This window comes from Uloborus diversus, chromosome 5 (genome assembly GCF_026930045.1).
Source record: "Uloborus diversus isolate 005 chromosome 5, Udiv.v.3.1, whole genome shotgun sequence".
NCBI classification, from domain to species: Eukaryota; Metazoa; Arthropoda; class Arachnida; order Araneae; family Uloboridae; genus Uloborus; species Uloborus diversus.
In genome coordinates, this window is record NC_072735.1 from 108972274 (window position 1) to 108987928 (window position 15655).

At 35.0% G+C, this 15655-nt stretch overlaps 1 protein-coding gene across 1 annotated transcript in view; it reads right to left on the reverse strand.

Moving 5' to 3' along the window:
* Positions 1-3862: 3862 nt before the first annotated feature.
* LOC129222614 (CD151 antigen-like) overlaps positions 3863-15655 on the reverse strand; it is a 66128-nt gene continuing 54335 nt past the window's right edge. Inside the window, exons 6-8 of the mRNA XM_054857139.1 lie at positions 12915-13118; positions 6620-6703; positions 3863-3992 (exon numbers count right to left, since the gene is read on the reverse strand). Of these exons, the coding sequence (XP_054713114.1) occupies positions 3948-3992; positions 6620-6703; positions 12915-13118 (333 nt within the window). The 3' untranslated portion in view covers positions 3863-3947. The remainder of the gene's footprint in view (positions 3993-6619; positions 6704-12914; positions 13119-15655) is intronic.

A 15655-nucleotide genomic window follows, 5' to 3' on the forward strand; every position in this document is an offset into this window, starting at 1 on the left:
TTTCACCTAAAGTCTCGAAAAAGTTCCTAAAATTGCGATATTTGACGTCAATATCGAAAATATCTCCATGCACCTTGAACATACTTGACTCTTTTGTCCTTGCAACCAAACCAACTAAAGATTAACTAAAAATATTTTTCATACGCCAATTTCGATAATTTTCTTGGAGCAAGCCTCCTCCCCTGAACTCCTGACACCTCGCCACACGATTCCCCTTCCTCCGTCCCTTCTCTGATGTCACCGAAGAAAGACCATAAAATGCGTTTTTACGACTAGTAAATTTTGGTATCTATTAATTTCTTCAAAGATATAAATTGCACCTAAGGAGTTTCTTACTAAAGGGTGTCCCAAAACCAAAAGCAAGATTTGAATTTGCCGCCATTTTTGCAATAAATGGTTGGCAACAATGAAAAAAGAACAATTTGACAGCTGAGAGTTTAGAGCAATCAAAAATGGAGCGTTATACGATACAATAACGCGCTTTCATTATTGAACAATTGTTTCAAAAATAATGAAAGTTGAGGTTGGTCAAGCAGTTACTGTTATTGGCGCTCGATATCGCAACACGGTAATGCACGGGTGGTTGTGGGCTTGTTGACATAGACCTTTGAATTCAAATAACCCCGCATAAGAGGAAATTTAAAAATGTTAAATCACACGATCTAGGGTGCCAATTCTGATCACCGAAATGTGAGAGTACGCGACCAGGAAATGCCTCATCCAGTAACTGAAATGTTTCACTCTCTCTAGCTGTATGGTACAATAACACCCTATTTTTACTAACCCTAAACTCTCAATTGTCAAATTGTTCTTTTTTTATGGCTGCCAACAATTTATGGAAAAAATGGTGGCAAATTCAAATCTTTTGTTAATTTTGGGACACCCTTTTATAAAAAATTTCTTCCTTTTTATACGATCATTCTTCTGCCCCCCCCCTTTTAAAATTCGAACTTGACATAGAAATTTAAAGAAAGATTTATACAGACGTTAAAGATCAGTCAAAATATGCAAATTACTCTTGAGGGCGGCACATTAGGTCTTTGCACACGGGCGGCCGACACCCTCGGATCGGCCCTGCCAAGTGGCAAATAAATGAAATAAGTGGCGACTAAAAATTTTAGTGCCATTAGCTACCAGGTCGCCACTTCTTCGATCTTGTGTGTCGTTATTGTCAATTAACGTTAACGCCATTAATCCTTACTCAAACTGATAATTTTAAGTTTCAGTAGCAATTTATAAGTTAATTTGTTGTTTAATTACTTTTTGTGGTTTACAAAAAAAAAAAAAGCAGTGGAAATCTCCTAATCTTGAGCAATTACAATTTCGCAAATGTTGCAACTGCGATGGGCTGCAAACGAAAGAGGGGTTCCGAAGGGGACCCAAAACACACTTGAAACAAAGTTTTACACAGTTTAGTTTAGCTGCAAACAGTAATATTGCACTGTGCATTTGTTTTTCCTGCATACCTTAAAATAAATAAATAAATAAAAGATTAATAGTGACAATAATTATTTGTAAATAATACTTGTTCCTCACATTTGCTTATTTTAAGCGCAATAGGTAAAAATAGGTGGTCCCAAAAATGTATTACGACTGGCCCCAAAATGTTTAAATCCACCACTGAGTATGAATGACGAATGTTAGAAGTTTTTTAAAAAAAGTATGCTATTTCTTCACCTTAAATCACCGATTATCACCGATAAAAAGATGAATAGCTGCTAACATTCATTTTGAGCGAAATATTATTTACAAGAACACATTTTATTAAAAGTCATACTTGTAGTTACAGATCAACAAATGTAGCGGCGGTGTGTTGAATGGTAATCATTTTGAACTCAACAGCTGAGGCTAAGAATATGTCAAGATACTTAAAATTACAAAACTTAAAAAAGCCTCAGAGGCAATCCAAAAAAATAATATATATAAAAAAGAGCTTATTGTAATTAGTTTTAGGTTTAGAAATATTTAGCTTGCGATGCTACAATAGTAGTGTTTTTTTTCATGTACTGGGGTGTTCTTTATTTTTTATTATAATTTAAAAACGGAATTTCATTTCGCATTTTCCCCTTTAATAACCAATAGCTGATATTCGCACGGTCTATAAATTTAAAACGAAAAAAAAAAATAATTTTGTAAATTACGTATTTTGTTTTGTCACATAAACAAGTAAAGAATATTATCTTTTTAAAGAACTGAACAATAAATGATTAAAAATAATGTTATTTCAGAAACTCCATTCATTTTTAAGTTTGAAATAATTCATTTTGACTTTGACCTTTTCGATATCAAATTATTATTTTCTGAAATTGATATTTTTAATCCTTCTCCATGAAAGAACATTCTAATGTATTTTTTCCTGTACAGAACACAAAGGTGAATAAGTGAAATTAGTATCTACGAATACATGATGATGAATTATTTGCATGAAAATGCGTCCAGGCTGCCCTTTTTTCCTTGAAAGGTGTAAAGGAAAAGCAACTCTTATCTCGTATATTTTTAGGACAGGATCAATAGTATTCTTTGAAGCAGTGCGAGTTAGTTGTATTTTGTGGTTTTGGCAGTAGGATGGCGTTATCCCTCCTTACGCGAACTCTGTTTCCATTCTAGACGAATCTGCAATCAAGACATAAAAAAGACTTCCTCTTTTAGTTTAACTGCAACAAAGAAATATTTCCGCGGCTTACTTGCCTGCCAGTTTGGTACTTTAGTGTTCATTTCTTTTCCAATCAACCAACGGAAACCGCTTTTATGGATTTTGGCAGCTGGACAAAGTTAAAAATCCATCGAACGAAAGCTTATTGAAATCGTGAGCAAAGGAAAATAAAAGATTTTCCGTCACTAATATAAGTACTTAGCGGACATATAGTTAATTGTCTACTCCTTGGACCATGGTTTAACATCGCCAGATAAGGCATGTTTGGCATCGTACCAAGACTTGTAAGCATCAGTCAGGACCTGTGTTTCTGGTTGATATTTTACCTAAATTGTTCACTTTTCTTCAGATCATGAATAACTCAAATGAGATTTCTGGACATGCGCGTGGGTGTTGCGCGGGTTTTGAATTTAATCCTCCTTCAACATGCACTAATATCAAATTTTGCAGTTCTGCTTCTGGTTTGCGAGAAATGATGTTTGCCAAAGTTTAGTGATCACATTTTCCTTTTCCGCCGATGTAAAAAATGCAAAGTATGTGACTTCCATATTTTATTTGTCATATGGAATGTCACTAGAAAATTTTGGTTTATAGTTTTCATCTTCACTGTTATTTTTGAAATTGAAAAATTGGTTACGTTCTTTCATTGAAATCATGTTTATAACTATCTCCCCTATTTAAAGGCAGAGTAGATGTAGGCTCGAAATTAATCAGGCACGAAAATTCTGTATTAATCAGGGGATGTTAATCTTTCCGCCTCAGGGCAGAAAGGTTAGCATCATAAATTGCTCACGTTTCACTCTAATCCAGAACAAGAACTGATAATTGCTTTGGGAATGAAATTCACATAAGACTTGGTAAGCGAAATTTTGGAGTAAATTTTGGTGGTTTTTGTTCATGGGAACTTACGAATTTGATCGGGAGTCCCTCATCCAGCTTTGTACGTTTATATCTGGTTAAAAAAAAGTGCAACTGTCTTTATGAGCTTAGAATCTGCTTTTCACAGTCGTAAATCTTTTATTTTTGATTTATCTGAATTGCATATTTTTGCTTATGTCTCTTAAAAGTTAACTTAGTAACTTTCGTTAACGTGGAAAAGCGACAGTTAAATGCTGGTTTGTAGATCGTTCTCTGAACACATACTATAATGATATATAGCACAAACCACAGAACAGTTTGTAAAAAAAAGAGAGTTGTGGCCAGTTGGTGGTTGCTGTTGCAAAAAAAGAGGGAATGAGCAGTTTGACTGGAGATCTAGGAGTTCGAAGGAATGGACTGCCCGGACTTATATCTCTCATATTTCTTTACAGAGACAAATGGAGAAGATCATGCCGAATATCTGAAATAGAAAGAGATATCATATACAGTTCCAATAAGGATTGACTGTGGGTTGGGAAAGCAAGAGGTAAGCAATAAGACAACACATCTTTAATGAAAACTATCCGTGTTTGTCACATATTTTAGGGAGTGGAAATGGAGTTTTGAGGGTGTGATAAAGTAATAAGTATTTTAGTGCATCTTCTGTTGGTTTTTTTTTTTTTTGTGACAACTCAATTAATACTCGCTGAAGGAGTTCTTTCGAATTCTGAAATATATATTTCGCAATCTTGATTATACATTTGAATCTTATCTGCTGTTATAAATTGGTGTAAATATTTATAGTTATAGTAGATTCCGCTTAATGGAATAGGTAATTTGCCACAAAAAACTATTCTAATAAGCGAGGTATTCCATTATCTGGGATAAAAATAGCACACACCAAAACTGTAGTACATTGGAATTTTATTACATTAAGCAGGATATTCTATTATCCGATATTCCATAAGCGGGCTCGACTGTATTTGCAACATAGAAATCGGATGTGATATGGTTGGAGTAATGTGCTGTTCACATACGATTCAGTCTGGAGCATGACACCTGCGTTTTCCGAGATTACAGAAAACAGAAACTCGAAATGACCTTACGTTCGTTTGGTCACAGTAGGTTAGGAATCACAGTATAGGACACGATACGTTAGAAATGGGATGTAACATGGTTGGAGTAAAGTGCTGTTCATCTACAATTCAGTCTGGAGCATCGCACCTGATGTTTTCTTGGAGTACAAAAAACAGAAACTCGAAACATCTTTCTGTCCGTTTGGTCACAGCATAGGATACAGTTTGTTCGAAATCACGGAATAACACACGGTACGTTAGAAACTGAATGTGACATGGCTGGAGCAAAGTGCTGTTCACTTATGATTCAGCCTGGAGAATGGCACCTGACATTTCTGGGATTACAGAAAACAGAAGCTTTTAAAGACCTTAACGTTCGTTTGGAACATAGTACAGGCGAAATGGATCATAGGATAGGGGAATGTGGGTCAAAGTGAAATAGCAAATCAAAATTGCATTTTTCACGACGAATAATTTGGAAATTTGTTTTGAGAATTTCATTGCATAGAAAGAGAAAGATGTATGTTTTATAATGGATTTGTATTGAAATGTTATTTTTAATTTATGGCAGTAAATTTGTAACTTTAAATAAAAGAGGAAAATTATCACTTTTCTTCATACTAAGGGCAAAATGATAATTAAATTTTTTTTCGTCTCAAATATTTTCTACTTCAAATTTGAATGAATAATTGAATGAATAGATAAAATATGTAATGAATGAATCAATTAGTAAATAAATCAACGAGTGATTAAATGAATGAATGAATACATTAGAAAATGATAAATAATATGTAATGAATAGATCAGTCAATAAATTTATTAAAGAATGTTTAAATAAATGAGTGAATAAATTAGTAAAGGATGAATAAATAAGTGAAATGAAGTACATAATGAATGAATAAATCAATTAGTATCTAAATAAATTAATAATTAAATAAATCAGATAAACTATTTCGCTTCGCCCCGCATACATTTAAAATTGTACTTTACATTTAACAACAAAACGTGCATAATATTTAAAAAATAAATGCTACATTGAATATCAGTAGGGCTAAATTTGAAATATTAATAACAAGAGTTTTATCATCTTTAAATTAAAAAATATTCTTTATATTCTCCAAACTATAACAATATCAATATCAAATTTTGAAAATGGTTTGCATTATCATGTGCCTTGATCTTCAAAGGTTACTATTTTTTCGTATCAGTCATCATGCTGAGTCAGATACATGTTTCATAATGCATTACATTGTTATATGTAATGTAGAATGAAACATATATTTGACTCTGTTAATATGTTAACAAGATAGGTGGCGTTGCAAACTGAAAATATTTTACCATTGCCTACGTGATCAGATTTAGCATGTTTGGGACACACTCCAACGAGTTACTGTACAGGAACAACACTTATTTTTACGACGCGAATCTTCAAAATTGAATTTTTTGAAGAGTGGGACTACTATTCCTCAAAGCCTTATCGACAGCTATAAAAAATATGCATGGAACAGTGTCAGATGTTCGAACGGATCACATGCTGTAATAAAAACCTTACATTATTTTTAGGAGCATTAGTTTTGGGTATTTATGTGTCAACAAATTATTGTCTCTTCATTCTGTGCAAAGAATGAAGATATACATCAAAGAATTGCAGTAGGTACTTGCATTTTTAGAAGTTTTTATTTTCTTTTTTTTATATTTTATAATGTATCTTCCATACTTTCATTTTTATTCTCTTCTCTTGAAGTTATTTTTTCAACCTTTTTTGATCACTTTAGCTGTTTATGTGTATAATTATTTTATGTACATTAAAAATAATTAGGGGTGAAAACTAATTGAGTTTTTTTTATTATTATTTTATTTACATTCTATGTGAATATTTTTATGAAGTTATGTGAAGGTACGAAAAACAACCCCTTTCACTACAAAACAAAGACAAAAAGTAAAAATATCCAAAAAAGTATAACGTTAAATTAAAAAAAAGATTTAAAAACTAAATATAACCTAAAGATTAGCTACGAAAAGTTATTCTTACCTCTAATGCTGCTATTCCACATCCAATGGCGATAAAGAGCATGCTTTGTTCCTTCAAAAACTCTTCGAGTTTGTATTTGCATCCCTGTAAGAATTGAAAGTTATACATGAATGTTTAGAAAAATAAATCGCTCATTTGGAAGAAGAGTGCCACAATACGAAGAAATACAATTCTAGTACTCTCTAGTACTTAATATTCGAACAAAAAATCTCATTATTTTCCAAGGAAGATAACGTACTTTGAAGACCTTTAAGCGAAAAAAAATTAAAAGTTTCGTATTGCGGCGTTCTTTTTTTCAAACGAGCGAAATATTGCAACATAATAAATGCTGTCCGAATACTCAGTGTTAAATATAAAGAGAGTAAATACTATGCAAAAGTTGAATTCCTTTTTTTTAAAAAAAATTATACAACCTCTGACAATTAAGTTTGGGGAATAGTCCTGTAACATTGATGAAATATTAACGAAAGTTACCTTACTCTCCTTCGAAACAATTACCTCTCATAGCTATGCACTGCTGAGATCTACTATATTTGTCCTAGAAACATTGCAAAAAATCTTCTTTTGAGATGGAGTTCAAAAGCCTCGTCACGTTTCGTTGGATGTCAGGAATATCGTCAAATCTATTTCATTTCAAAGCGAGTTTGGGTAGTGGGAATAGGAAGACGTCTGGAGGATTGAGATCTGGCGAGTATGGTGGATTCTCAAGTTGGTTACCCCTTTTTTTTCAGGAACCGTTTAAACAGATTATACAGGGTCTGCTCAATAAATATCGGGACTGATGCGTTGTATCCTCAACGGAGAGTTGGGGGGTGCTCCGGCCGGTTGGCTTCGGTAGAGGGATTCACCGCCCCTCAGGCACACTGTAATTCAGTCGCCTGCGGGCATGCGTTGAGACAGGAGGCGGATTTTTGTGACGTGGGATTTTTTTTTATGGTGTCATCACGCCAGCATGGAACGTTGCGAAATTTTACTTTAAACTGTGGAAATCCGCATCTGAGACCCTTGAGCTCATTAAAAAAGCTTATGGGAATGATGCCTTAAGCTGCACAAGAGTTTTTAAGTTTCGCAAAATGTTGAAAGAAGGCCGGGAGCTCGTCGAAGACGATCACCGCGTCGGACGCCCGACGACTGCTCCAACCGCTCAAGGTGGTCAAAGTGAAAACAGTTTTGGACTCTGGCAGGCGTTTAACCATCGCCCTTATTAGTGAGGAGACCGACCTTTCAGCCAGAACCGTCCACATCATTGTAACAAAGGATCTTGCGATGAGGAAAGTGAGCGCGAAGCTGGCACCGAAAGTCTTGAGCGAGGAACAAAAACTGGCAGGTGGAAATTTCGCAAGAAATTTTGGACAGCCCCGACTTGGCCCCTACAGCCCAGACCTGGCTTCGCCAGACTTATTCTTGTTTCCACAAAGAGGCGTAGGAACTTGGTGGAAGTAGGGGGAGCTGAGACACATTATGCCATAACCAGAAAATAATTTAAAGGGGGAGGCACTTAAATTTTTTCCCCATAAGATATTAGCTTCTCAAAGCTTTTCTCTCTCCATCTCTCTCTCTTTCCCAGCAAAATTTTCAATCATATTTAATAAATACATTGTATATGGAGATAATGAGGTGATAAAACTCTGGTTTTGAAAGGGGATCGATCAGCTCTCGAAGATGAGCGCGTATAAGGGAAAATTTCAAAATTATTGTTCTAAAAACGAGTTTTTAAGCGATTTTTGGAATGTTAAGAGAAAAAAAGGTTCGAATAAACTTCCCTGAAAATTTTTCGAAATTAATGTCGTAAAAGCGGATTATATACCATATTTGTTGACGTTAGTGAAACTAGTAATATGACTCGAGGGATTGTCCTCGATCGAATTTTCAAATAGATTTACATTTCCCTCTTAATATTTCGAATTTTAAGACCCAAAATCGCTATTGTAGACAATCTTCAATGATGTCAGGGGAAAAGGCTGTACTAGGGCTCTACTCTGGTAATTTTTCAAAGTTGTCCTAGGGAGCGTTCTTCAATGATGTTATCAGAAAAGGTTTAGAGGTTCCTTCTCCTTATTTTTTTCGAAATTATAATCTAAAAAATGCGACTGCGGATGATATTTGTCAGCGTTAGGGGCAGGTCCCGAATAACAAAATGTGAGACCCTAGGATTGCAATAATTTCATGGCTCCCTGAAGACTCTATTAGCACTGTCGGAATGCATTTTCGGGGCCCAGAACTATGTAAATTATTTATCATGTGCATTCACGAATCTCCTTCGGGGCACTCGAAATTGTGGCATGGTAAATTCGCTAGTGGCAGAATTAATAAAAATTCTCCTTTAAAAAAGTTCTTTTCTAAATAAAATGTCATTTTTTTTTGTATTATTACTTTTAAAAATACATGGAATTTTTTCGTATAGTTGTAAGGTTATGCATAATTATTTCAGTAATTTGGGGCCCCTTAGGCCTGGCCAATTAGGCCGAGGTCTAATTGTAATCAGGCCCTGGCAATCAGGCCCAGTAATCGTAATCAACCCCTGGTTAGGCGCCGAGCAATTTTTTGAAATTGAATTCCCAAAAAGGGAATATTATTTAATTTCCCATGTTGTTGGAGAAGAAGGTATTCAGGGACTCTCTTTCAGAAATTTTCAGGGAACCGAGTCCTGAAAACAAAATTTTAGGCGCTCGTCTGTAATAATTTTGAAGGAAAGGAAGGACTTCGGCAGCGTAGCATTTAGAAGACTCTCTTATTTTCTGAGAACTAGAAAAAGGGAAAAAGATGAAACAGAAGGGTGGAGAAACAGAACGTTGGAAATGTGTTAAAATGAAGTGTTCGTTATATATTTTATTGTTCAGAAAAATTTTAGTAAAAGTCTTTGAGAGAAACTATAAAATATTGTAGGAGTTTTTTTTAATAAATGAAAAATAATAAATGAAAAGTTACAATTTTGGCATGAAAGTATATCTGTATGTGACAAAAAAAATCGTAAATTAGGAAAGCAAAAAATTTCAAATAAATCTAACTTCGTAAAGTATTATGTTCAAATTTTTCATTTCAATGAATTCGCATTTTTTAAAACTGATTTTTACGTAGTAACTGTTGTTGTAATCATTGAAAGATTTTAGGAATATTATAATAGTGAAGATTTTTCACCGATTTTGATTTATGTGAATTTTTGTTCCTGAAATGTTCCTGTACCTTTAGTATTCTTTGAATGATATTTATCTTTGCAGTTTTATAACTTCATGAAAAAAATCTATCCCTGACGGTTTAAAATGATACAAAATAACGGGAACATTTTTTTAAAAACTTTTTACAGTGAGATAGTTCTAAAAATTGCATTTTTTATCACAGCAATGATTTGCGCCTACAAAAGTAATTTCTGAGTACGCCACCGATTTATGTTGTTTCTTTTGATAATATTTCCCATAAAAAATAAATAAAAAAATTTTTGAATAATATCTATTTCGAGCGCTACAGAGTCTCTATCTGGCAACAAATTACTTTCGGTTTCGATAGATTATCGAACAATGACATTTTTGCGATCTGATGGTGCCTTTTGATCGAAACATAGAATTTAAATCCGAAATATATGTACGTTCATGATCCCTCGAGAATTAGTTTAGGACTGTTTCTTGTTTTGTAACTACATAGACTTTTGGGAAGTATTTAAAGATTTTTCTTTGTTCGGGGCTTAACTTTTTATAAAGGAGTGAAAAATGATAAAAGAGAGAAATAAACGACGGAGTAAAAAAAAAAAATTAATTAATTTGTTTGTAAATGGGGATCCTCCCCTCCCCGAGTTTTTTTTTTATGTAGGTAATTGCAATGAATAAAGAACACGACCACTTGGTCTTTTAGTTTAACTTTCACGTTATATTTTGCAAGTTTATTTTAATCAACCAGTTTCAAAGGACTCCGCTGGAAATTCTTTACATTGCGCCTTAAGGAGTCAGATATCTTAAAGTAAGATAAGTTTCTGGAAAGTTGAAATCATTTGATTTAAACAAGTTGCTTACCTTAGTAACCTTTTTTATAGTTATGTCTGTAGCACCTTCCGTATTATTCATATTTAAATGCCAAACTGACTCACCTTCCTTTTTGTGATAACGTGACAAAAAAACGGCATGCGAAGCAAAAGTAATAAAAGTGTGAACTAAACTGCGATGCCGCTCCCGAAACACGAGCTCAAGGTGAGGAGCAAACCCTTATCGTACTGATTTTTGCAGGCCGCGGGGCAAAGCCCACTTTTCCACAGCCGGTAGGATAGCTTGTCTAAAATTCTTTTATTTTTCTTCCGGGAATCAAGAGGTGTGTAAACAGTGAAAGAAAGGGTGAAGGTGGACTCAAGTGCACAGACCACTCCCTCTGTCCCCTGCTTTTGTTGCTTATTAGGTGGAAATTCTTAGAAAAGGCAGATCACATTTTTGAAATCAGGTTTGAGGTAAACAATGTACGACAGAAAGCTGCTGTGCGAGAATTTTTCCGGGGGAGCTGAGCCGGTCTGAAATATTCCAGGGGGAGCTCAAGCTCCCCCAGCTCCCCCAACTCCGACGCCTATGTTTGCACGAATGAAAAGGGAGCTCAAAGGACATCGGTACAACTCCATTGAGGCGGTTCAATAGGTGACGACAAAGGTTCTCAACAGTATTCCGAAAACGGACTTCTAGCGGGCTTTTGACGAGTGACAGACGCGCCAAACTAAGTGTATCAGAGCAGGAGGAATGTATTTTGAAGATTATTAAGTAATTGTATTGATACCTGTAATAAATTTTGATTATTGGAACCAGTCCCGATACTTATTGAACATACCCTGTAAAATGAACTTTGTTCATTCATTTTTCTGTTCGCTGTTAAGAACCAATGCACTTCCCTTAGTATAACTAATCTTACATGGTACACAAATGAAGCTCAACTGGACAACGGTGGAGGTAGGTGGTCAACGCCTGACGCTACGCAGGTGCAGCGTTTCGTTTCGCCAGTGTTTCCAGCTCGACCTTTTCTGACTTCATTCAATGAACTTTATTGTCAGAGGTTGCATGCTAGCCAATGCAAGCAATGGAAGAATTTTATGTTCCTTCCTTATCCATTCTTCTTTCTTTCCGTTCTTCTTTCTTAACAATGCGTTTAACTTATTTAAAAACAAGTCTTCATCATTATTATTTTTTAATCTGAAAAAAATTGTTGTAGTCTTATCAACGATATGTTAGCTAATAAAACTCTGTTATCCGAAAAGAGAATTTATGTTGATGTATAACGAAGAAATCGGTATCATATAGTTCAGTAATGCTCAACCTTTGAACACTAGTGTGCCCCCTATCTATATGTGATCATGTGATCATATCTATATGTGATATGTGTTACTAAAGTGCGTTAGGTACAGAAGATCATTTAAAGCGATTCTCTTTGAGAAAACAGCTCCATTTTGCCGATTTTTGAAACCTCAGAAATGAAGATACAAGTGACATTGTGTTAGAAGCCCAACTAGGAAGAAAACAAAAAAAAATTTTTTTTTCACCGTTACAAATTTTCCATTTTTTCAATATCACTTTCCTACACTCTTTCCGACAGTCGAAAAATCAACTAGTTTACTTATCTGAAAAATGCGCATTATTTATCTGAATATCTTCACCGATTTTGCATCACTGCTACCACGGCCACATACGAAAAAATTCTTTTTTTTTTTTCAGTTATAAATTTTAAGTCTTCAACAACTACAACAGCAGTCGGACACATATTTGACTCGTAATGGTTTAACTCCTTTAATAGGAAATATCTTGAAAGGAAAAAAAAAGATTCGATATTTGCTACTAATAGTAGCACAAGATACTTGCTGTGAAATATATTCCTAACAAAACTATCTCAAAAACAAAAAACAAAAAAAAAAGTTAAAAAAAATATGAACAGTTTTATTACCTTGAAGTTAGACGACTATATTAAAAAAGTTATGGTTTTCAGATTCTTTATTCTAAGTATTTAAAACATTTAGTAGCAGTTAATAGGAAAAAGTCGAAATTGAGATTAAAGTTACTTTCCATTAATTTCAGATGAATCTAATGTTTAGAGCGTTTAACAAGTTTTAGAGGTAAAAATAAAATTAGTTAATAAAAAGTACTCCTCCAGATTTAGTGGTTAGCGTTGTTTACGATAAAGGAACGATTTATCGTTTCTAAGTCAGCCTAATTAAAATCAATGAACAATGTTTAAGAACGTTGTTTCTAATTTCTTCTGATTTTACAAACTGGGTCCAGCAATACTTGAGCTTAATGCTGTTGAGTAAATTCTACTTAAGAGAAAGACAGTAACTTACGCTTTGGTGTCTGAAACGAGCATTGGAGCCGTCGTCCCTCTGACACATGCTCTCATTGAGGGGCTGGGGGTTTAGATAGGCCCCCGGTTGACCCGCATTCCTAAGCACACAGCACGAGGGGCTCACGTTGCGCCCCGCGCCGCTCCCCCGCTTCCAGGCGCTATCCTCATAATCTGTAGGATCACGGATGCCACAGCATTGAAACTGCAAAGAAAAGATAGTTACCAATTAACCAAATGTCGTTATAAACCTCTGTAGTTTTTCAATTGAAAATAAAAAAAATATTGTAAATCTGCAAATGTAGCACAATTAACCAGAGATAATTTTGAGATTTTGGCAAGGTTCTTAGTGGTATTAAGAATGAGTTTACATTTTGGTTTGCGTTCTTCATTTCAATGCTCCCGATACGGGTTTAATACTTTGTCAGTTAATCGGGGTTGAAACAGGCACTTAATTCTTAAAGATCTTTCGAATAAGTGCAAAGTCTGTTTAGCGAGGTCACTTGGCTTAAGCAAATATCTGTAGACAGCACTCGCCCAAAGGTTACAGAATCAAAATTTTTCAATGCCAAATGTGCCATTTGAGATCAAAAACATTTAATTTTAACTCTTAATGGTATTTACCTGCGTTTATCTTCAGTTTCTCCCTTGTTAAGACAGTCTCATCTAGGGTCAGCTTAAAACATAAATCACAATTTCGAAGTTTGAACGGTATTTTCATATCAGAAACAGAGTTCAGGTTACCTTGGAAGGCAGATTAGTGGGAAACCAAAAAAATTCATCAGATCAGTACATGCAAAAGGAGAAATCCCAATTGCGCAATTTATTTAAACCCCAACTGTGCAACCACTTGAAATCCCACAAGACTAATTGCACTGGCAGTCAGAGGAAGATTGTCACTGGAAAAGTGAACATGTAATTTCATGAATAAAACAGTGATTTATCAAAAACTGAGTTATGTAGTCAATATCCCTCTTCTGACACCAATACGTAATGGTGACCCGGACGTGAAATGAGTGTTTCTCGTAAGCGTGATTTTTCAATTCGTTGGTACAATAGACGCTTTGGAGACAAATGAAGAAAAATGCGTAAAACCTTGCTAGTGGCAGGGAAACGAAACGAGCCAGGAATAGAGAGCGGTGACTTATTCCTTGCCTAATCACGTCGCCTGCTCATTCGCGACCGGACAACAAATATATCTTTTCTGGTTGACACAGGGTCAGACGTCAGTTTAATTCCAGATAATACCTACCAAAAACGAAATGCTTCACAACAAGCCCTTTTGGCAGAAAATTTTTCCAACATTAATGTTTACGGTCAGAAAAACTTATCCCTGAATCTGAAATTAAGACGAAACTTCTTATGGACTTTCCTGATTGCAGATGTAAGTTCATCTATTCTTCGATTTCCTCCATTTTTTAAATTGGTCCCAGATCTTCGCGATAAATACCCGAGAGATACGAAAACAAAATTGCAATCAGCAGGTCGAATTATAGATTCGAAACTACATTCGGTTCAAATTTCTCTTTTTGGGGATACAGAATCTCATAAACTATTGCGAGAATTTCCTGCTATTACTAAATTACCTAATTCAAATCAAATTGTAAAATACAAAACTGTTCACCACATAGTAACAAAGGGTCCTCCCGTAGTAGAAAAACCTCGAAGGTTAGCTCCAGATTGTCTTAAAATTGCTAAGTCCCTCTTCTGACACCACTGCAGATTTAACTACATACGATCAGGGGAAATGCACGGAGGGGGGGGGGGACACCTGTTGGCCTGAGCCCAAGCCTGAAGGGGGTCCAATATTTTTAAAACTAGGGGTGAAATATAGGGGTAAACAATATGGAGGGGTGCCCGAAAAAGTCATTTGTGATGGGCCCCAAAATTTCTGTGCACGCCCCTGCATACGATCAATACAATATTCAGAGTCAAAGCAAGTTTGAAGAGCATTCACACCGTGAATGGGTTTGAACAACGGATATATTCAACATTATATATGTAATATCGATTCATTTCGCTGAAGTCTCCAATTTTCTCCCTTCATAAAATTACATTTTCCTTTTTGTGAAACCATACACATATATGCAATATTGGTTTCTGGTGGTCCTTTTTTTGTAATATCTTGGATATAACACAGGATTCTTTCTCTTCCTTTTTTCCTTGTGGAAATGACTTTAAAATTTTGAATGTATTCCCCAGACTGTGATTTAAATAACAATAATTATTGAAGATTTTATAAGCTATTTTTAAAATTTCAGAAGCAGTAGCAATGTTAGCGGTCAGTCTTAAATAATCTACCGTCACTTATAATGCAGGTGATAATTAACTTTTTTGAGTACATTATTTCATCACATATTATGAGACTAGCTGCGTGCCCGGCGTTGCACGGGCTACCTAAAAAATGTAAGAGCAGTCCAGTTGATGCTTTTGTAGTACACTGACACTAGTTTCTAACGCGTTAAGGAATAAATAAATGCGCGTAAAGCAAGGTTTGCAAAACACCAGTAAAACATATTTTTGCCAAAACACCTCATCAACGTTAATAATCGTTATCAATGATACAAGTTATGAGTACATTTTCAGTCAGCACAAAAGGGGAAAATATATGCATTATCAACTATAATCTTTACTCACGTTAAACTGAATTACATCTGATAGACTATATCGGAAATATTTATGCACAATAACAATCCGCTTTTTACATAAAATAGTCTACTACCCGGCGTTGCCCGGGTGTTT